The sequence below is a fragment of the Lissotriton helveticus genome, chromosome 12, assembly GCF_964261635.1.
Source record: "Lissotriton helveticus chromosome 12, aLisHel1.1, whole genome shotgun sequence".
Classification (NCBI taxonomy): Eukaryota; Metazoa; Chordata; class Amphibia; order Caudata; family Salamandridae; genus Lissotriton; species Lissotriton helveticus.
Window position 1 is genome coordinate 424621234 of NC_136073.1, and position 24292 is coordinate 424645525.

General features: G+C 49.3%; 1 protein-coding gene across 1 annotated transcript in view; it reads left to right on the forward strand.

Moving 5' to 3' along the window:
• Nucleotides 1–24292, forward strand: part of RBL2 (RB transcriptional corepressor like 2) — an 817437-nt gene that overhangs the window by 12583 nt on the left and 780562 nt on the right. Inside the window, exon 2 of the mRNA XM_078670248.1 lies at nt 15669–15799. Coding sequence (XP_078526374.1) covers nt 15669–15799 — 131 coding nt within the window. The remainder of the gene's footprint in view (nt 1–15668; nt 15800–24292) is intronic.

Below are 24292 nucleotides of genomic sequence, written 5' to 3' on the forward strand. Positions count from 1 at the left end.
TTCCCCAACCATATAGCCCCAGAGCTCACTCCCATATGCAGCGGTTGCTACAGATTTTGCATCATATAATTTAATCATAGCAACCGTCAGTTTTTTACCAAGCTTTGACGCGAAGTTAAAAATGGAGGCATTGACCTTAGACACATCACACTTTTTTTTTGCAATTTGCGGGGCCCAGGACAATTTAGAGTCAAAGAGTACTCCTAAATAGGAGAATGTACTAGAAAAGGGTATAACTGCCTTATCTAGATTAAAGGTGTATTGTCTCCTTGGCTGTTTCCCCACCTGCATGATGAAAGATTTGGAGTTGTTCACTAACAAATCTCTGTCTTCCATAAACTTTTTAAAAGCGTTAAGGAGCAGTTGAAGGCCTTTTTCCGTTCTTGCTAACAACACAGCATCATCTGCGTATAGCAGAACAGGAATGCTTCTATTCCCCACTCTTGGACTATCAGATTTCACCTCCCTTAAAACGCCATCCAGCTCATTTATATAAAAATTAAAAAGGAAAGGGGCTAGTATACAGCCTTGCCGTACCCCCTTCCCAGTTCTAAAATCATCAGTTACAGATAAGTCTTGGGAATACCTTATATTTGCGCTGGTATTATTATGGAGGTCAGCCAAAAGGTTTATTATGTCATTGTCCACTCCTTTGTCCCTCATGGACCTCCACAGCTTCCCCCTGTTGACACAATCGAAAGCTGAGGATAGGTCCATGAAGGCCAAGTGGACTGTACCCTTTTGGACTTTAGTATATTTACTCAGTATTAGAAAGAGGTTCAAACACTGAGTTGTGGTCGAGCGGCAATTACAAAAACCATATTGGGCAATGGACAGAATATCATTGTCCCGTGTCCAATCAGTAAGTCGCCGCAGTACTATTCTCCCCACAAGTTTTGCCATAGAATTGATCAGGGAGATAGGCCTGTAACAGAGGGGACTGTCCCTATCCCCCTTTTTAAATATGGGCACAATGGTTGAGAGCCCCCATGAAGGCGGGCAACCCACCTTTGCAGCTGCGTTGATAACCGCTGCAATAATCGGTGCCCAAAAGTTGGGATCGGATTTAAAAAGATCCGGGGGTATCCCATCCGGGCCTGGTGATTTGCCCGCTGTGAGACCCTCTATTCCCACCACGACCTCTCCTATACTAACATCCAAACAAGTATCCCCACAAGTACGCTCATAGGGTACCACATTAGTTTCACTTCCCCCATACAGATGTTCAAAATGTGCTACCCATTCCTCTTTAGTGATGACACATTCTAGCCCTTCCCCTGAATCTTTCACCAGGAAGGGTTTCTTAAGCACCGCCCAAAATCTAGCACTATTTTTCAATGTTTCTGGTTCCAGAATCTCAGCCCAGGCCTCCTTCTTCAGTACCTCCTTTCTTGTTGCAATAACTGATTTATACTCTTTACGTGATCTCTGAACTAGTTCCTTCTTTCGGGGTTTTAACATCAAGGCTGTTCTGAGATCACAAGCCGCTTTAGAGCATTCCTTGCTAAACCACCTCGGGCCAGCCCTCCCTTTACACGTTAAAGGTTCTGTCATTGATATAGCTATTTTGTCAGTTAGACTCTTAAAATCAGATAGAACCTGGGTTGGGTCAGGGTCAGCCTGAGTGCATCTAGTGATAATGTCACTACAGTTAGTTTGGATGTTCTGATATATAAGGGCCGGAGTGCACATAGACCATTTTAGGCGGCGTCTACCATCAGTTACTGTGACCCTACCCTTATTTAGGTTTCGTCTTTCTGTAGCCAACCAGGGTCCCCTTAAATGTATAGTCAGAGGGTTATGGTCACTGAGAGGATTACTGTCTATGGAGAATGAACGCACGAACTCCTGCATGGGGACAGTTAACAACATGTAGTCAATAAATGTTCCCTTCCCATGCCCTTTAAAAGTTGGGGTAAAAAAGCGCTTTAAGGGATCACATAATGACATTGCAATGGTAAGACCATGTTCATTAAGTAAATTATTAAAAATACCCCCCTCAACGGTGTGTTCCAGGTGTAATCCGTTTATTCTGGGGCAGTACAGTTCCGTAAGATTTTTCCCTGGAAGATCACCACAGGGGTGAATGTTAAAATCACCCATAATCAGCAAATTGTGAGAACAGTCCCTCATTGAAGTATCAATGTACTCACTTAAGGTTTCTAAGTTGCCAAAACTTGTAACATTATTAATAGAGTTATAAAAATTGATCAGACCAACCTTGCAGTTGCCCGCAGATAAAACTAGACCTTGAATGTCAAGGTTACCAGAAGGCCTGCTAACAATTGTACATCTCAATGCTACCAATATAAACATTACCATACCCCCCTTTGATCTCCCCCGAGTTACAGGTACAGCAGGTACAAAATATGCCTTATAACCTTCAATATACATATCACATTTTACAGAACAAGTTTCTTGTAAGCAGATAATTTGGAAACCCCTAATGTAAGCTAACCAGCTTTCATCCTGCATTTTGTTTTCTAAGCCCGCCACATTCCAACATATAACATTATTTTTCGGTGTAGTTGATGAAATCACCTCTATCTGTTGAACTGCAGGCGTCTGAACGGTACTCTGACCCTCCGAGACCCTCAGTCAGTCGCAGGCATCCAGCCCTGAGAGCATATCAAAGCGGTTATGTAGGGGAACATTGTATCCTCTATTGTTCTGCTTGTCGGCATTAAAGTTTACTGCTGGTGTCCGCCAGCTGTCAACATTTAATGCTGGTGTTTGCCACCCATTCAGCCCACTAGTGTTGTTATTATACATATATGGTGTTACCGGACTTGGAATCTGAGCTTGTGATAAAGGTCTGTACCCACTGGGATTATTAGTTTTTTTTTTAGGTAAGTTCTGGTCGGGCGCGTAAAAGTATCCCAAAGGACGCACACAGACACTATTTGCATTATAGACAAGTGAGGATGCGCGTAGCAAGACTGTGGCGACATGTTGGGGGTGCTGAAAATTAACTATCACGCAATCCCCCGTGGTTGATTTCCTTAAAGGACCAACCCAATTTACTCTTTCAGTGGATATAATTTGGTCGTAGAAATGAGAAGGGTAGCCACAGTTTTTATTTAGCCATCCCACCGTTTTGTTTTTTAGAGAGTCTTGGGGTTCTCCATGAGGTTGGGCTGATACTTCCTCATGGCGCGGAACATTAGTTAGTACCACCACGTATGGGACACACTCAGGAGGGAGATTCACATTCCTCAGTCTGGCCCTCTGTGGGGCCGGCACACAATTGCCTAAGGAGGCAGGTGCCTGCTGAATCGGCTGATTTATTGGGGCTGTGGGAACCGCCGCCACAGCGACTACCATATTTTCAGGGTTTAACTGCCGATTCTGTTGCACATTCTGTCTCCTGGCGTCAATCTCCTTCCCGCTCCCAACAGCGGTAGTTTTAGTGATTGTTACGCCTGGGACAGGGGTCATATGTCCTGTTACTAAACTGCCCAATCTTTCTACTTCGGACGCTACTTTGTCCAATTTCGACATTATTGGAGTAATTAGATCTACAATTTTGGCCTCCAGTTTACACACTAATGTATTTATTAGTGCTTCTAAGTTAGTGTCGGGCAAAATCACACTACCCACATTATTACTACCCACATTGTTAGGTTTGTCCACAACCTGTTTGCTTGGACTATTAATAATGATGGCTTTAGAGTTATTCGGTTGTTTAGTGTAAATTTTAGTTTTTACAGACTTTCCCCCTTGGCTCCCCTGAGTCTTTCTACACTTCCTCACGGGTCTTTGTGTGGAATGGACCTCCACTGACTCTTCTGCTGAGCAGTCCTCCTCCGATGTAACAAGCATGTCCAAGCACTTCTCGGAGTGCACCTGTGCCTGTGCTACTGTGATATGGCCCTGTGTACTGTGTGCGGCATTTTCTAAAGTGCCATCTGAGACTTCTATCGTTTCATTAGATACAGAATCCAAAACAGGTGGAGGAATTTTACTACCTAATGATACCCTGCGTTCTTTGTTAATTTGCGTTACTTTTTTTACCATGAAGTTGTCTATGGTGCGCAGGCCCGATGCCGCGGGGTCCAAGGTTGAAGCGGGCATATTGACAAGAGGCAGAAAAGTTGTATTAACACAATCTCAATCAATAATTACTTTACAGTACTTAGAGGAAGTAATAGTGCACTGTTCAGAGTCTTACGTGAAGGCTGAAAGGCTCTATGATCATAGAGCCAAAGTCCATGGCCCGTCCCGTCCTCTTCCGGTCACTGAGGGCCAAAGAGGGCCCGCCCTTTGCCCGGGCTTCGCCCGGCGCTCCCGCGACGCGGGAAGAGTCTCGTGCTTTTAGCGCGTCCAGGCGCGGTTGTGGGCGTGGTCCCGCTGCACTCCTCTGGCCGGGAATGCTGGGATTTGTAGTTCCAGCCCCCTCTCGCACAGGTCCTAAGTGCGGTGGCGGTGAGGGTTCGATGCGGCAGCAGCGGGGCTTCCCTGCCCAAGGTCAGTGCTCCCCCCACAGATAACAAGCAGCGTGATCTGTCCCCCGCTCCACCGGAAGAGTCTTGCGCTTTTAGCGCGTCCAGGCGCGGTTGTGGGCGTGGTCCCGCTGCACTCCTCTGGCCGGGAATGCTGGGATTTGTAGTTCCAGCCCCCTCTCGCACAGGTCCTAAGTGCGGTGGCGGCGAGGGTTCGATGCGGCAGCAGCGGGGCTTCCCTGCCCAAGGTCAGTGCTCCCCCCACAGATAACAAGCAGCGTGATCTGTCCCCCGCTCCACCGGAAGAGTCTCGCGCTTTTAGCGCGTCCAGGCGCGGTTGTGGGCGTGGTCCCGCTGCACTCCTCTGGCCGGGAATGCTGGGATTTGTAGTTCCAGCCCCCTCTCGCACAGGTCCTAAGTGCGGTGGCGACGAGGGTTCGATGCGGCAGCAGCGGGGCTTCCCTGCCCAAGGTCAGTGCTCCCCCCACAGATAATAAGCAGCTAAAAAAAGTAAAATATTTTACTTGATTTATGACAGTGGCTGATGCTAATTGAAGCGTTCCTTGCATCACTTCGTTGCATTAGATACCCTAGGTGTGGCGAGTATGTCCAGATGTATGACCTGTGCTTACTGTACCATAGGACTTGCACTATATCTCAGTGGTGAGGCCAAGTAGAGTGAAACAGGTTTGAGGTTGCTTATGTTCCCATGTGGAGGGGATTTGGAAGGCAGTGGTCTGGACTGTTCCAGTTGAAGCTAAACCAAGGCTAATAGGCGTTTGGCTGGTAACTTTTTAGAGTGGCATAGTAGACAAAAAGCAATGAACTAGAATGTGGCTCGAGCATTTACCAATGGATGACTTTAATTCAAGCAGTCCTTCCAGCCATTTGTCTGTTGCAATTGCTGATTTAAAGCAATTTAATTTAGGAAATTGATTTTTATGGCTGTCATAAGCATCAGAATCCAGGCAACTTTTCTGCACTATTATTTAACAAAGTTATTGGAATTAGTGGTACATCCTTCTTGACAGTTATCTACTGTAACCCCAATACACAAGCGTTATCAAGGCCAGTAGGTCTCACCTTTTGATATAGGAGGAGATGACCGATTGGCTTTGCCAATGTTTTCTTCCCTCAGATTGCCTCCAGGCATATTGGAGCAAGCATAGTAGCCATCTTGTTATTGTTTTTCTTATGCTTTATGAAGGATGAGCCATATTCCTTTTGGCAAAAGAACAGGATTCTGCCTGGTTAAAAAAAGGAGTCAGATACAGGTGACTTTTGCCACCCCTGCTGTTTAATATTATTTTCAATGATCTGAATTACTTTTTTGGAATGTGTGCAGCAATTGTCTGGTCGTTAATGTGATGTTAGTCCATTTTTTGTCCTATACTGATGATGCTATTTTTGTGGTGTGCACAGAAAGCAGCAGTCATCCGTTGAAAGGAAATATTTACATGCAAAACTGAGACTTTTAACTACATACGCACTTTCGGATCCACCCCGACCCCAACACCACCCTCCGAGGTACACTCATTTACAGACCCCCTGGACCCCGGGCCCAGTTCAGCGGCTCCATCTCCGACCTCGCCAGCACCCACGCACTTGCTTCCACGGACTACATCCTCCTCGGGGACCTGAACTTCCACCTCGAGAACAACAATGACGCCAACTCCGCCACCCTGATCTACAACCTCGTCAACCACGGCCTCAGACAACTCGTCACCACACCCACCCATGCAGCTGGCCACACGCTGGGCCCCATCTTCTCCACAGGAACCCACGTGGCCTTCAACCACACCACGAAACTCCACTGGACTGACCACCGCTGCATCCATTTCACCTTCAAGAAACCAACCACGCACCACCACACCCAACAGCGCCCCCGCCGCTGCTGTAGCAAAGTCACCGAAGACCAGCTGATCACCACCCTTGCCCAGAACCCACCGACCCCACCAACCCAGACGCCGCAGCCCGCAACCTCAGACAGTGGATCGACGACTGCGCCAATACCCTCGCCCCGCTCAAGAAACCCTCCAACAGCCACGCCAGCAAGAGAGCCACCTGGTTAATCCGACGAACTCCAAACCTCCAAACGCGCATGCCGGAAACTGGAGAAGATATGGCTCCACGAACGCACACCGAACAACCACGCAGCTCACAAGGACGCCACCCGCAGACTTAACCACCTCATCAGATTAGCCAAAAGATCCTCCTTCAAAGACCGCCTGGATAACAACGCACACTACAGCAAGAGCTCTTTAGCATCGTAAAGGAACTCTCCAACCCCAGCGCCAACACCGACATCCCGCCCTCATAAGAACTGTGCGACTCACTAGCCATCTTCTTCCACCGCAAGATAGCTGGCACCCATGACAGCTTCAACACCATGACTGACCGACTACGCCAGACCCCACCTCCCCTGGGAACACCACCAGCGCCAACTGCCTGACCTTCCTGTCCAACGTCAACGATGACGAGAAACGCAAAGTCATGAATTCCATCCACTCATGATCTCCGTCAGACCCGTGCCCACACCACATATTCAACAAAGCAGACGCAGCCATCGCACCCCAATTACGGAAGATCATTAACATCTCCTTCGAAACAGCAACATTCCTGGAAAGCTGGTCTTTCGTTAATCCTGCAACCTGCCTCGAGGAACCTCACCTGTTTGTGTTGTGGCCGGGCTTGGCTCCGTCATTCCGTCTTAGCGACCGGCCGGGCTTGGCTCCGCCGGTCGCACTCTACCTCCCAGCAGCCTCCAGGGGGAGGCGCAGACGTCACCAAGCAGCGCGCCAGGCGGCGCATAAAGCTCTGACAGGGGCCGAATCCCTTGTCTTTCGTTAATCCTGCAACCTGCCTCGAGGAACCTCACCTGTTTGTGTTGTGGCCGGGCTTGGCTCCGTCATTCCGTCTTAGCGACCGGCCGGGCTTGGCTCCGCCGGTCGCACTCTACCTCCCAGCAGCCTCCAGGGGGAGGCGCAGACGTCACCAAGCAGCGCGCCAGGCGGCGCATAAAGCTCTGACAGGGGCCGAGTCCCTTGTCTTTCGTTAATCCTGCAACCTGCCTCGAGGAACCTCACCTGTTTGTGTTGTGGCCGGGCTTGGCTCCGTCATTCCGTCTTAGCGACCGACCGGGCTTGGCTCCGCCGGTCGCACTCTACCTCCCAGCAGCCTCCAGGGGGAGGCGCAGACGTCACCAAGCATCGCGCCAGGCGGCGCATAAAGCTCTGACAGGGGCCGAGTCCCTTGTCTTTCGTTAATCCTGCAACCTGCCTCGAGGAACCTCACCTGTTTGTGTTGTGGCCGGGCTTGGCTCCGTCATTCCGTCTTAGCGACCGGCCGGGCTTGGCTCCGCCGGTCGCACTCTACCTCCCAGCAGCCTCCAGGGGGAGGCGCAGACGTCACCAAGCAGCGCGCCAGGCGGCGCATAAAGCTCTGACAGGGGCCAAGTCCCTTGTCTTTCGTTAATCCTGCAACCTGCCTCGAGGAACCTCACCTGTTTGTGTTGTGGCCGGGCTTGGCTCCGTCATTCCGTCTTAGCGACCGGCCGGGCTTGGCTCCGCCGGTCGCACTCTACCTCCCAGCAGCCTCCAGGGGGAGGCGCAGATGTCACCAAGCAGCGTGCCAGGCGGCGCATAAAGCTCTGACAGGGGCCGAGTCCCTTGTCTTTCGTTAATCCTGCAACCTGCCTCGAGGAACCTCACCTGTTTGTGTTGTGGCCGGGCTTGGCTCCGTCATTCCGTCTTAGCGACCGGCCGGGCTTGGCTCCGCCGGTCGCACTCTACCTCCCAGCAGCCTCCAGGGGGAGGCGCAGACGTCACCAAGCAGCGCGCCAGGCGGCGCATAAAGCTCTGACAGGGGCCGAGTCCTTTGTCTTTCGTTAATCCTACAACCTGCCTCGAGGAACCTCACCTGTTTGTGTTGTGGCCGGGCTTGGCTCCGTCATTCCGTCTTAGCGACCGGCCGGGCTTGGCTCCGCCGGTCGCACTCTTACCTCCCAGCAGCCTCCATGGGGAGGCGCAGACGTCACCAAGCAGCGCGCCAGGCGGCGCATGAAGCTCTGACAGGTCCCTCGTCCCGCGAGGACTCGCGCGGGATGCGCCGGACGAAGCCCGGACTAAGGGCGGACAGTCTAAGACAGTCCGAGACTGTCAGAGTCTGGGCTGGGCCAGTTACTCTGTCTGTACCTCTAAATCTGAGGTGAGACTTCCTCATTGCTTAAGGATGCCTCAGGATATCTTTTTCCATTAACTGTGTATGACAAGAGGCTAAGTTGCTTGGTGGGTTATTGGTATACGTTGTTTTGGAATCTACGCATAGTTCCTGAGAGGATATTGTATACATACTATATTGGTGCGCTATGTCTAGTAGAAAGCAATCCCCGACAAAGAATACAATGGACAACTACCTAGTCCAGGTGGTTGCTAAAATTAATAGTGAGAGGAGATCCTCACTTGGGGTGGGTTCATCTCCTAAATTACCTTCTCCTATCGTGCCACCATCTGACCCAGCCCAATCCCCTGACCCAGATAATGGTAATTGCTCTACTGCAATAATTGACCCTGATGGCAATGCTATTGTGGACCAAACAAACTGTGTACTGGAAGTTAGTGGCAGTGAAGACGAGATTGAAATACATCTACAAGAAGAAAAATCCCCTACTCCAGCGCCTGCGCCGCGCGCTACTAGAGGAGTTAAAGGAGTTAGGAGGGGCCAACTAAAGCGTGGCGGGCTCCGTTCAAGTCGGAAAAAGCCTGCCTCTCCAGTCAGTAACATTGTGGTCGAGGAAGCAGGGTCAATAGATGACGCTCGTATGTCTCTAACCAATGAGCAATTTGAGAAGTTGTTGGGTTTGATAGATATTAAAATCAAGGGAATTGTAAAGCCGTTGGTAAGCAGGATCGAAAAGCTTACTAACGAGGTTTACCGATTAGGAGGCCTTTTGAGTAAAACTTTGGAAGAAGTGGAGAAACTGCCTGAAGAGGTTGTGAACAGGGCTGAACTAAAGATGGTAATCCCTAGATCTGAGGATGGTGGAGGAGTAGGTACATTGTCTAATCATCCTGAGGCCCCCCAGATAGTTGTGGTAGAAGGTGAGCATGGGGTTGTACTCCCTCCAGTTGTCCCCCTGGCTCAAGGACCCGAGCAAGGACCAGTTGAGCTTATTGTTGAGGCTTCTCCCTTAATCCTTGTTTTGGCTAACGTTCCTAAGTTGGCCTTTGGTCAGGACGAATCCGCTACATCATTAATGTCCAAGGCCCTACACTGGCTAACTAATAATATGGTGATCACTCCCAGGGGTAGGCAACAGCTAGCAAAGGAATTCGTCATGGCCAGGCGGGTGGAGTGGATTGAAAGCAGTCCAAAAAAATTTAGTGGTGATTGTGTCATTTTGAACCTTTCAGACCCTGAGGTATTAACCAACATATTGCCCAACCTCCTACCGCCACAGCGAAGATCCGCCGACATTATTCCACTTACCCTAGACTTCTTCTATTACCGGAGAGGGAAGGGGCCCAATCGGTGTACATTAAGAACTAAATGGAATGTGGTTTCTGCTAAGGGGAGGAGTGTTGCCAAACCCACTGAATGGGGTCTAGACCTTGAGAATAGGTACGCGGCCCTCTCCAACCTGAATGACTGTGATTGACTCCCTGGGGGTGAAAGTCCATTGCTACCACCTGAAATAGACCAGAACCTATGTGCCTTGCCTGTTCATGGTAATGTCAATGATGATGACCAATCGGTCCTTACAAGTGTTGTAGCCCAGATAAACCCAGCAGCACACATAGCGGAACAGTGTTCGGTTGGGGTGGGAAACCTAATTTCTTGGAATTTGGCTGGGCTATGTTCTAAATTAGATTGTGGGGACTGGCTCGGCTTTGTCAATCTATATGATGTTTGTTTATTCCAAGAGACTTGGGCTTGTGAACCTGTTTTTGTGCTAGGTTATCTAAATTTCTCTGTACCAGCAATAAAGGGGTTAAAAGGTAGACCAATGGGGGGTCTTACAATCTGGGTTCGACAGACCCTTAAACTTACCATCAAAACTATAGAGACTAGCCATAATGATATCCAGTTGATCAGGGTAACTGGTGACACAGTGGGGTCGCTTGATATATACAACGTATATGTTAGAAGTGCTAAAGGTGGTCGATCTGACGTTCTAACTGCTTTGTCCAATTTCCTTGACACATTTTCCATTGGTAATAAAATTGTGATAGCAGGCGATCTTAATAGGACTTTTGAGCCTCTGGTTAGGTGTGAGGTCTCTGTTGGCTCAGAAGAGGACTCCCAATGGGGTATTCCGGTGTTAGATCTGAAGCCAGTCACACGCTGGTCTGAGGACATCATAGATCTAAATGCTATGTGCCTTGAAAAAGGTCTAAGAGCCTTGAATGGACAGACAGCCTTGGACAAAAACGGCTCTATGACCTTTGAACAATGGAAGACACAAAAGTAGGATAGACTATGTCATTTGTAGCCTACTGTTGTGGCCATCTATCTGTGATATGGAGGTTGTTATGAGACCTGAGAGCGATCATAACCCCCTATGTGTAGAGCACAAATGGTGGTCCGGGGGGTCAGATATAATTTGTCCGCACGCTCTTGCTCCACCTTTGGTCATCCCTGAAAACAACATGCGTAGGCTTAAATGGGCTAGTGTATTGTCTAACCAACAGGCTATTGATAATATCAACTATGAAACTGATAAAGCTATATTAGCCTTGGAAACAATTAGTGTTTCCCCCTCTGGCTTGGGTGAGGTGGTCGACATACACGATACCCTTTTTGCTAAAATTAAAATGTTCTTTCTGAAACCCGCAAGGAACAATGTAGCTAGAGTTAAAAAAGATGCAAAATGGTACAATGCAGAATGTAGGGCAGCACGTTCAGCATTGGGCCAGGCTATTAAAAGGAGGGTGGTCGAAACTATTCGTATAGCCAGAAAGAGCTACAAAGCCTGCATTGTGAAAGCGAAAAGAGCGTGGGATGAGGCTCACTGGTGCAAACTGAAGAAAGCCAGTGATAGAAAGGACTCAAAAGCGTTTTGGAATATCGTTAAATGGGGTTGTGAGAGAGTAGAGAAATCGCCAAACAATAATGTGCCCCAGGAGGCCTGGGTAAATTTTTTTAGCTCACAGTATGCTTTTAATACTCAGATTGCTGGTGAGGACAGTATCATTATGTCATTTCCCCAGGGTAATCTTTTTACTGATAAAGAGATTATGATTGCTATAAAAGCTGTGAATAGAGGACGTGCTCCTGGTTCAGATGGCGTCCCTGCAGACATTTTTTTAAACGATAAAGAGCGGTGGGGTAAATATATCTACCTTCTTATCAATTCCATTGCTAAGGGTGCTGAGGTCCCGGTTTCCTGGAGAGGAGCAGTGATCATTCCGGTGTATAAAAAGGGAGACCGAGCACAGCCGAGTAACTATAGGCCAATAAGCCTGATCGACACCGTACAAAAAATAGTCGACCGTGTGGTGGTAAATAGGCTCCTTGATTGGGCAGAAGAAAATAATATTTTATCACCCTACCAAGCGGGATTTAGAAGGGCAACAAGCACGGTGGATCAAGTCTTTCGTTTCCAATTGCTCCAATGGAAGACCGTGGTCCTGGCAGGAGGCAGCCTTTATGCGACATTTGTCGACTTGAGGGCTGCCTTCGACCTGGTGCCTCGGGCAAAATTGTGGCAAGTTTTACATTGTCTGGGGGTCCCTGAGGATCTACTGACTATGGTAATGCGACTGCATGAGTCTACTTTTGCTAAAATACAGTGGGGCGGCCACGATAAGGTCACAGAGGAATTTCCTGTAGAAAGAGGGGTGCGACAGGGATGTTCAATGGCTCCAACCCTGTTTACTTTATACATAAATGGTGTTGTCCCACCTATGGTAGCAGCTCAAGTAGACGCTCCATCTCTCTCAGGTTTAAAAATCCCCATACTAATGTTTGCGGACGATACGTTAATCTTGTCCAAAACGCCTAGTGGTTTACAACGTGCCTTGACCATTTTTGAGTCCTTTTGCGGGGACCATGGTTTGGAGGTGAATGCCACTAAAACTAAGCTCATGACCTTTAAGCCTCATCGTAGCTTTAAATCTAAGATTCTAATGAGTGGGCGACCCCTTGAGGTGGTAAACTCATTCACATACTTGGGAATTCTTATTGCAGACAATAGTAGGTGGAGTCAGCATATAAATATTGCTACCCTGCGACATAAGCAAATATCGGGTGCCATTAATTTGGAACATAGGAGGTCTTTGACCAAACCCGTTAAGCCAGCCTTGCTGGTATATGAAGCTAAGGCTATAGGGTCTGCACTATATGCAGCTGAGATGTGGGGCTTTGAAAATTTGAACTCGTTACAAGGGTCAGAGAACAAATTTCTAAGGCTACTCACTGGTACCCCGAAAAGTACCCCACTTCTACCATTAAGATATGAGCTTGGTAGGAAACAAATCAAGGACATAGCCAGATTACGACCAATCTTATATTGGCGTAGACTCTGGACCACCCCTGAGCTCGCGCATTATGCCGAAGGCTTTATCGATGTCATCAAAGCGGACTGCTTTCACAAAATCAGCGGGCTCAATTTACTAAAGGCTACATTGTTCGAGCTTGGGTTAAGTCCTTTATGGCTTGACCCTCTAGGTGCATTATTTCCCTCTAAGACTGTTCTTAAAAATATTTTTGGGGAATATGTTGCGAGCAGGAGCCTGTGTAATGTTAGTAATGGGTCTATGTCTGCGGGTTTCCTTGAGGTAAAAATGTACCCGGTTTTGAAGTTATATTGGGATATTATCCCTAAACCGGGTGACAGGAAGCTCCTATTCCAATTAAGAGCTGGAGCCCTTCCCTTAAGATCATTGACAGCCAAATGGGGCTCTGGGGGGTGTGACATCTGCCCCTCATGTGGAACTGGGAAGGAAACTCTTGGTCATTTTTTGTTTTCCTGCAAAGCATACTGCGCCCCAAGGCGTGCCTGGTTAGCACCTATGTGTAGGAATCTTGGAACTACTTGCAGTTCTGTTGCATTGCGCATTATCTGCTCAAGCCCACTTATATGGATAATGATAGCCACAGCAAAATATATTTCTTGGGCTTGGGTGATACGGCAGAGACTGCTAGTTAATTGACTATTCTCTGTTTGAAAAATCTATTTCTATGAAATTGTCCTTATTGATTTTTAGATTACTAATGATTTTGGTAATTATACAGGGACTGCTAGTTAATTAACTATTCTCTGTATGTAGCGCTTGTTCCCACGAAATTGATACCATCACAGGGATTGCTAGTCACTTAATTATTCTCTGTTTGTAAAACTGGCTTTTATTACCCTGCTTTTATCGTCTTTAGTCTAAATGAGAAACTTGGTAGTTTTATAGAGACTGCTAGTTTACTGACTATTCTCTGTATGTAATCTTTGTACCATGGAAAATTATATTGCAGCTTTTCTGAATTGTAATTTTTTTTTTTAATGAATTAACTAAATCTCTTTTTTCTAAAATATTTTATCTTACTGTGAGAATCTTTTTATCTGAACATATTTCTATGGATCAATCAGTGCTTTGTAAATGTTATTGTATGTAAATTTAATCCTATCTTAACTTTGTAAATAACTGTGTATGTTATGCTTTTATGAGTAATTACTCGAATAAAGCACTTTTTGACTTGACTTGACTTGACTTGGAAAGCTGGAAGCATGCCAAAATCAATACCCTCCTCAAGAAGCCCAAGGCAGACCCCAAGGACCTCAATAATTTCCGGCCCATCTCCCTGCTACCGTTCCCGGTGAAGGTCATTGAGAAAATCACCAACACTCAACTGGCCCGCTACCTGGAAGACAACAGCACTTTGGACCCGTCCCAGTCCGGATTCAGACGAAACCACAGCACCGAAACAGCCCTCATCGCCGCCATAGACGACATCAGGTGCCAACTAGACAACGGCGAAACATCAGCCCTCATCCTCCTGAACCTGTCGGCTGCCTTCGACACGGTCTGCCACCGCACCCTAAAACATGCCTCATAGAAGCCGGAATCCAAGAGAAGGCCCTTGACTGGACCACGTCCTTCCTCTCCGGCAGAACCCAGAGCGTCCGCCTGCCACCCTTCCGATCCGAAGCCACCGACATCATCTGCGGTGTCCCCCAGGGCTCATCCCTCAGCCCAATGCTGTTCAATGTCTACATGGCCCCCGTCGCACAAGTGGCCCGCCATCAAAACATCAACATCATCTCCTACGCCGACGACACCCAGCTCATCCTCTCCCTCACCAAGGACCCACACACCGCCAAAACCAACCTCCACGAGGGAATGAAGGCCGTCGCGGACTGGATGAGGAACAGCCGACTGAAACGGAACTCGGACAAAACGAAGGTCCTCATCCTCGGACCCACCCCTTCAGCCTGGGACGACTCCTGGTGGTCTACAACACTGGGAACAGCACCGAAACCCACCGACCATGCACGCAACCTAGGATTCATCCTCAACTCCTCCCTCTCCATGTCTAAACAGGTCAACGCCGTCTCCTCCTCCTGCTACAACACCCTCCACAGGATCTACAAGTGGATCCCGACCGAAACCAGAAGAACGGTGACACAGGCCCTCGTCAGCAGCAGACTGAACTACGGCAACGCACTCTACGCAGGAATCCCAGCCAAACACCTACGACGACTTCAACGCATCCAAAACGCCTCCGCCCGACTGATCGTCAACGCCTCCCGCCGCAGCCACATCACCCTCCTCCTGGAAGACCTACACTGGCTCCCCGTCGACAAGAGGATCACCTTCAAGCTCCTCACCCACGCACACAAAGCACTCAACAACGCCGGACCAGCCTACCTGAATAGCAGGCTCAGCTTCCACACCCCCACCCGCAAGCTCCGCTCCGCCCGTCCCCCGCATCCAACGAACGACCTCCGGTGGCAGATCCTTCACCTACCTCGCCGCCAAGAACTGGAACCGCCTCCCTACCCACCTACAGCAGACCCAAGACCTACTCGCCTTTAGAAAACTCCTCAAGACCTGGATCTTCGAGCAGTAGCGGCACCCCCCCCCCTCCCCTCAGCGCCTTGAGACCCTCACAGGTGAGTAGCGCGCTTTACTAGTACATTGATTGATTGATATGTAAATACCAATCATGCTTGTGCCTTCTGTGACAAATAATTTTTCCAACTGATCAAGCCTGTTTGCCTGTTTCTTTTTGTAGGGGGATGCTCTTCATTGGCTTGTGTGTGCCCTGTATGTGGCTTGCAGAAAATCAGTGCCTACCATAAGCAAGGGAACTGTGGAAGGGAACTACGTATCACTGACCAGAATATTGCGCTGTTCCGGGCAAAGGTATGTTTTTATTGCACATGCCAGGCTTGTTATTGTTTCACTGTAAACTGGTGGATCAGTTGAATAAACAAAGCAACATAGAATTTAAATGCATCAGAACATTGTTTTCAATGAGCCAGAAAAGGAAACATGCAAAACATGTTAAAAGCTACGCCATAATACTAGTACTACAGCTTATGGATATTATTGATTAATGAACACTTAAAGGCATAGTCATTGAAACAGGTTTTTTTTAAATCCTCTGATCTACATTTTCCCCAGCCTTTATTTTTTCTTCCTACCCCTCATTCATCTTTGTTTCGGTGAGATATATTTCTACCCATCAAGTGTCTTTAGTCTTGCGATTTATAGTCTTATTTCTAAATCTTATAATCAGTTTGGATGATTTATATTCGTTCCATCATTCGTCTCTAGTTATTTATGTTCCCACCACTCGTTCATCTACAATCTGAACATTTGTATTAATACTCCTTTTTCTTTTCACTCTGCATGTAGTGCACTTTACCTCAGGTAGTGCCCTGAAAACCTGACACACCCAGATAGCTTTTTCCTGTATTAATCTAAATGCTGTGTGGCAGTGAGTAACAGTATATATTGGTATAAATAAATAGAACTGTAGGAGGCTGGCTTAGTATGTGGTGCACACTAATTTAGGTAAAGCACCCTGAACTAATCCAGACAACCCGTATGGTGATTTTAGTAGTCTTATACAAGCTTAGAAAGCTCTCGAAGTGATAGCTGTGGTGAGCAGCCTAGAGGCTTAGACCCGAGGTCCTCATCCTTGGACCCAGCAACTCCACCTGGGACAACACCTGGTGGCGCTCCGTCCTTGGGAACCCTCCCACAGACCATGCAGGCAACCTCGACATCATCCTCGACTCCTCTCTCTCCATGAACTTCCAAATCAATGCCGTCACCTTCACGAGCTTCAACTGCTTGCGCATCCTCCGCAAAACCTTCAAGTGGATCCCCCCGACTGCAGAAAGACCGTCACCCGCACACTCATAACCAGGAGACTGGACTACTGCAACGCATTGTATGCCGGCATCAACAGATCTCTACTAGACAGACTCCAGACCATCCAGATCGCCGTGGCCAGACTCGTCCTCGGAACGCTGCATCACGAACACATGACCCAACACCTGCGACACCTCCACTGGCTCCCTGTCGAGAAAAGGGGCACCTTCAAACTCCTCACCCACTCCTACAAATTTCTCTACAACATTGGACCCAAATACCTCAACAAGAGAGTATCATTCCATTTGCCCAAGAGGAAACTCCGCTCCGCCGACCTCGCCCTGGCAGAGGTCTCTCGCATCTGCAGAAACTGAGCAGGCGGGAGAGCCTGCTCCTACATCGTTGCCAAGAATTGGAACAAGCTCCCCGTGAACATCAGACGCTCCCCAACCCTGCACACCTTAAGGAAAGACATCAAGACCTTGCTCTTCGACTAATCCGGACTTGCCCTCCGCCCAGCGCCTTGAGACCCTCTCTGGTGAGTAGCGTGCTATATAAACCCCTAATAATTGATTGATAAACCCCTTATTGATTGACCTATGCCCTGGGTACACCAGTAGCCGATTAGGAAGGTACCAAAGTACTTACCATAGTCCAATTTAGGGAGAAAGCACAGTAACTGGAGTCCAGATCAGCAGTATCCCAGACAGACTAGTAAAACAGAGTGATACCAGCAAAAGGTGGGGGTAACCATGAAAGCAGATACTACTGTCCTACACTCTCTCTTCCACTTTTGTCATCCTCATAAAAAAGCGTAGGCATAATGGATTTTATTTTTAGAAGTTAATTTATATTCTGTAGGTGAGTGTCATTTCAGGGGAACATTGCCCTGTTGAAATTAAGACACTCTCTCCCTTTGTTTTTCTGTTAATCAATTCATGTACATTTCAGTCTAGTGGTCTCTTTACCTATGTGAGTCGTCAAATTATAGATTACTCTCTCAGGCAAAAGCTACTTATGGTGTCTTGAGCTTAGCTGCTTTATCATGAATATTTTCCATTTGCTTTCCAGATTTAGTTATGAAGGTTGACCTCGTCAGGGAATCCTCCATAATTCTGTGCTTACATCTATGCAGCCATGGTTAACAAATATACGGTTGATTCCCCACTGGAGACGTTGAATACTGATGGATATATCTTCCTGTAGTTTTCTTACCATAAGAATGACCCTACAGGTGCCAGACTGGCCCAGAAAAAGATCCCCAAAATTGCTCTCTGTTGCTGCTTGATGGCACAATACAAATTTAATAATCAACTGGTAGGGAGGAGGGATTGCTGTCCATTCAGTTCCCCGTTTCAATATTCCAATAATCATATAGATGAATGGACACTTGTAGCTTCATAACCATTGGTTAGAATGGATCACCCTCATAAACGTAATGTTTTTAAGACTGCGGTGTATATCTATTTTCCGCCCCACATTAGCGTTGTTGGCATTATCATTGGGTGTCCAGTTGTGCTATATGCCAGCCTCATCCAGAGGCAACCTCTGGTTTTGGTAGCAGTGTCCAGAGAATGAGGGGCACCCCCAGAGAAAGAGGTGAAGAAAAAATATGAAAGCTTAATAAACAGAGTCTCTCCAAGCTCAACTTTAATATAAAAAGGTGGGGCTCTGTTGTTAAAAAGTTGATGGTGGGTATAATATATGGATCAAGTTACTGGGTCCAATTATACCACTTAATAACTTCTGTCAACATGTTTCTGCTCCTTAACGCCCAGCCGGGTCTGTAGAGCATTCGTCAGGACAAACAAACATAGAATTACTTACACAACTTGTGCAGTATTCATAAGTGTCTTTTTTCTGAAAACACTTTATTTCTAACTCTCTCTCAATTCCTACAATAGAAAAAAGAAAGGAGACAAACCGACAACAATGTGTACACAATGAGGGGGTTGTAAATTCTAGCACTGCTAAATCTCCATTCGAGAAGTCATATAAAGGGCGTGCCTATTACGAGCACTGAATTCAAAAGGGGGTTCTGCTAGGGACTTACATGGGCCGAGCTTCACTAAAATTGAGAGGCAATAGCATTGGGTAAAGTTCTTTTAGTGTTATTTGTTATCATGATATTTGAACCCCCTTTCTGAATCCCAGCACAAATTGACTTTTGAAAATAAAAAAATCTAAGTTCGTAGAGCCCCCCACAGAGGCGGAGAACAATGGCGAGGAGATAGCTGCAGACAAAGACACGGCGGAACGTGACATTCGCAGCATTTTGATGGCCATGGAAAAGAACCTACAGGGTGGGATCACCTCCCTGGGTACAAAGATGGATGCCCAAACATATCGCATGGACCGGATGGCGGAGCGATTGGATAAACACGCAGAACGCCTGGACATGTCCGAACGCCGCATAACAAGTGGAAGAAGCGCAGACCACCCTGCACTCGGAGCATAAGCAACTTGGCAAGGTGATACAAATCCTGCAGGACAAGGCCGAAGATTTGGAGGCGAGGTCTCGTAGGTGCAATATACGCATTATTGGCCTGCCGGAGAGTACGCAGACCGGGAACATGGAGCTGTTTGTTGAGTCACTCCTGAAGAAGCTACTGGGGGAGACGGTGTTTTCGGGGATGTTTGTAATAGAGAGAGCACACCGCTCCCTGGACCCGAGACCAAAACCCGGGGCTCCCCCCGCGCCCAGTTATAGCAAAATTACTAAACTACAGAGACCGTGACACGGCACTCCGGCTCGTGAGAGATAGACAGCCGCTGTCCTAGGAGGGTTCCACACTGTCTCTCTTCCCAGATTTCACGAAGAGGGTACGGCAGTTTGTGCCGATGAAACGCCAACTCAGGGACATGGGAGCAGACTACGCGATGCTGTACCCCGCCAAGCTCCGTGTCAATCGTCAAGGGAAGTATTTGATATTCACCGACCCGAAAGCGCTCCAGAAAGCCCTTAAGGAATGGCGCAAGGATACGCGACAAACACCACGGTCAGAGCAGCCAGAGGACGGTGCAGACGCTATCACCCTTGGAGGGAAGAAGACTCCTGTTACTCTAGGATGTGATGCACTGGTGCGGTATGATTTCGAGACTTTGCTATTGGTGTTGTTAATCTGGACTATGACTTATAGCGGTCCATGCTTATCTCTGTCACTGTACTGCTCGAGTCCTGTGGATGTGCATGGCAGATGGGATTGGATGGGGCGGGTGGGGGGAGCATGAAGACTGCTGAGCGAGATATTGGGGAAGTGTTATTTGCCGTTCCAGACCGTGAGAATGTTCGATTACTGTGATTTAAAGACTAAGATTAATGCACGAGGCTAGTCGTTGTAAGACTGTATTGAACTCTGGGAGAGCGGACAGGGGGAGAGCGACTTGGTTAGCCACAGCACATTGATGATATCTACTCTCTATGGATAATCGTCAAATCGCTAGCGTACATCTGCTATCACCTTATATTTGTTATGGAGGCGGGGGGGTTGTGTTAAAGCAGTCGGTCATTTTATGTGGAATTGCTATATCCCTGTGAATAGCGTCCTACCTATGCCCCGACGTGTTGCACACCCCCACACGAGCGGTCTTCCTCTGTGGAGACCTCTCTGCTTTTTTCTTTAACCTTTGTTTCGGTCCTTAGGTTGCTGGGACGGGGAGTGGCGGGAGGGAGGAGGGGGGTCCAGGAGTCATGAGGGGGTTTGTTGAGGGGTTCAGGGTGGCTGGGGGGGAGGTTGCGGCCGAGTTGGGGATGGGCAGGCGTGGGAGGATCGGGAGGGGGGGGGGGTTCATGGCATGGTTTTAGTGTGCAATATGGCAGGAGGGGACTGTTTCTCTCTTCTTAGTTTGCATAAGTGTTTTAGAGGCATGAACAGGCTACGACTGACATGATTGGTACAGGTGTGGACGGAGACATCTCCCCGCTTGCACGCACGTCACTCCCTGTTATGACACAGCAGACTCACTACACTGACACGATTACGCTGCTGACCTGGAATGTCAGGGGCCTGAATGACCACCGAAAAGTTAGACGGGTGCTTCAATACCTTTCACGACATGCAATAGACATAGCGCTCCTACAGGAGACCCACTTACTCCCTGACAGCCCTACATTGAGATATCGAGGTTTTCATAACAACACACACGCTTCTGGATTTACCTCACATGCCAGGGGAGTTTTGACCTGGGTGAACCCTAAGGCCTCACTGACACTGACCCCGATCGCTACTAACGGGGAGGGACGCTATGTCATCACGAAATGTACTGGAAAGGGAATGACCTTACACATAGTCAACACTTTTGGCCCTAACTTTGATTGCCTCACATTCTATCTGACGCTAGCCTCAAAGGTGCGCGACCTCTGTGGGGAACACGTGCTGTAGGGAGGCGATTTTAATATGGTACGGCAGCCCGCTCTTGACAGGTCGGATGGCCCTGATAGACGCCCTTCGGCTGCTTCTAGGGTCTTGGAGACGGAAATGTTACGTCTGGGATTGCAAGACGTATGGAGGACTAGACACCAGGCACGAGGGGGATACACACACTATTCAGCCCCACATGATATCCATACCCGTATTGATTATTGGTTGACCACCCCACACATTCTGGCTCAAGTTCAGGCGTGCATGACGTTACCACGTACCTATTCGGACCATTCCTCAGTATTGGTCACTCTCGGAGCTCTGGTGCAGCGTCCTCCTTTTTCTTGGCGTTTCCCCCCTTACGCACTGCTAGATGACGCCTTCCGAGAGGAGCTGGCTGTTGCCGCTGAGGAGTTCTTCGACAAGAATGTAGGTTCAGTGGACTCCTTTTTGACCGTGTGGGAGGCCTTCAAGGCATACATATGTGGAGTTGCCATTGCCAAGCAGGCGGGTGTTCTTAAGTCGATCAGGGGCCGGTTGGCATTGCTCGAGAATAGGCTCAGGGACATTGAGGCGCGTCGTTTGCATGATTCTAGTGCAGAGGTTCTCCAGGACTTAGCTCAAACGATTCGAGAATATCGCGAGGAGGCAGACTCCGAGGTGAAACACTTGGGAAAGTACTCAATTGGTTGATCGTACGGGGAGGGGTAGCGCCCGGGGCGGTGTTGGCATGGATGGCGAAACAGGGCAGGCAAAGCACGACGCCTACACTGCGCACCCCTCAGACTGGGGAGCTTCTTCCTGAAGAGATGATCGCGGATCGTTTTAGGGAATTTTATGCATCACTGTATGCCTCCAGAGGCCCAGCTGCGGAGGATAGGATTATGGACTACCTTACGCATATCCAACTCCTATGGCTGACTAACACGCATCACGAGTTTTTGGGCAGGCCGTTTGAGAGGGAAGAAGTCGTTTGGGCGCTATCATCCATGCGAGCGGGCAGTGCGCCGGGTAGTGATGGCCTAACTGTGTCATTCTACAAAACGTATGCTGAATTATTGATCCCACGGCTGTTAACGTTGGTGGAGCAGATGGCGGAGGCTGGGGAGATGCCCCCCACGATGCGTGAGGCGATTATAGTGGCTATTCTTAAGCCCGGGAAATTTCCGGAGGACTGTGCCTCGTACCGGCCTCTCTCGCTGCCAAGCGTCGACGCGAAGATCTTCGCGAAAATTATCACCAATCGTCTTAGCCCATTGGTCCCTACACTCGTTGCCCCTGAGCAGGCGGGATTTGTTTCTCACCGCAACCTCACCTGTAACCTGAGGACTGTATTTGCGGCGTTCCAACACACGCGCCAAGATGTCCCTGCTGTGGCGGTCTTTTTAGATATGGAGAAGGCCTTCGATTCTGTCGAGTGGTCCTTCCTTCGGCAAGTACTGCGCCGCATGGGGGTAGGACACCTGTTTCTCCAGCTGTTAAATACGCTCTACGCCTCCCCCTTGGCCCGGGTCCGTTTCAGCTGCCTTACGTCTGAGCCCTTCAGTATAGGCCGCGGCACTAGACAGGGCTGCCCCCTTTTACCCATTCTATATGCCATAGTGGCTGAGCCCCTTGCCTGCGCTCTGCGGGAATACCATGGCCACCGCGGTATTCGATTCCCCAACTATAATTTGATAGTGTCTACATATGCGGACTACACCCTTTTATATCGGAGACACCCTGAAGATAATCTTCCGACTGTGCTGCGAGAGGTGGTGGTGTTCAGCTCGCTGTCGGGGATCCACGTGAACTGGGGCAAGACGATAATGTTTCCACTCACGCCGGTCACTAAGAGATTTGAAACAGAGTACCCCATTCTATGGACCGATGATTCGGTTCGATATTTAGGGATTTGGTTGCACACGGACTCGGAGGTGGTTCTCAGAGAGAACTATGGGGTGGCTGTGTCCAAGTTGGAAGATGACGTGAACAAGTAGATAAATCTCCCCCTGTCGTTGATGGGCCGTATATCACTATTGAAAATGATGGTACTGTCCCGCTTCCTGTTCTTATTTAGTAATATACCATCTGAAAGAGACACGTTAGTATTAGATTCCTTACCTTAGAATAACCCCAGGCGTCAGACTGGATCCGGAAACTTTTGCGTAGCAGTGCCCTTGCGCGTCGGTAGGCGTCGTTTGCGGCTCCGCGTCCGTCGTCGGCGTCGTGGGCGCCGTGATGACGTCGTCGGAGTACTTAGACGCCGCCTCCGCGTGCTGACGTCAGTTCTTCTTTTTTCCGCGCCAACAAGCGCAGATCTGGAAAAAGCAGTAACCCGTAGTCAATTTTTGACTAACTTTTTGGATCTTTTTGATCATTTTTCGAAGTCTTCACGACTCCGATCGGTGCCGTAGGGATGCCCGGCTTTAAGCACTGCGAGGATTGCGACCGCACGATGTCGGTCACGGATCCTCACCATCTGTGCCTAACTTGTCTAGGCGTAGACCACGACGACAAGGCCTGCTCCGACTGCCGGGCCCTCTCTTCGAAAGCCAGGCGGGAGCGGTCCCGCAGGCGACTCGAACTCCGGCAGTCGGTCCCGCATCGCGAGAGGTCCCGGTCCCACGGGAGGTCGAGGGACAGGTCGCGGGCTCGGAGCCACCACAGTTCCGAGAGTAGGCCGCTCTCCTCCGGGTCGAAGTCGTCGTCAGGTAAGAAGCACAAGAAGTCCAAGAGGCGTCATCGCTCTTAGTACTCCCCCCGACGCTCGCGCGATGCGGCCGGGGGCTCGGGTGACACCACCCACGCGGCTCCGTCGGAGTCGTGGGCGCCGCGTCCAGCTCCACACCCTCCGGTCCCTGGGCTAGACGCGACGCCGGAGGAGATCGGGCGCTGCCTCATGGCCATGAGGAATCTCTCTCCTCCGACGGGCTCCGCGACGCCTTCGGGCCCAGCGGACCCGTCTGGGGCCTCTAGCGGGTCGAGGGCTTTGGCCCCGACGCCGTCGGGTGCTTCGGCCCCGCCGCCGCCGACGCCTTCGGGCCCGGCGCCGCAAAGCCCCAGGCCCGTTTGGGCCCGGCGCCGCGGGACCCCGCTAGACCTTCCTCGGGATCTGGGTCGTCGCCGGTGGACCTTACGACCTCCCCGGCGTCAGACCATCAGGTGTCGCCCAAGGGCGGCGCAGTCCCCGATT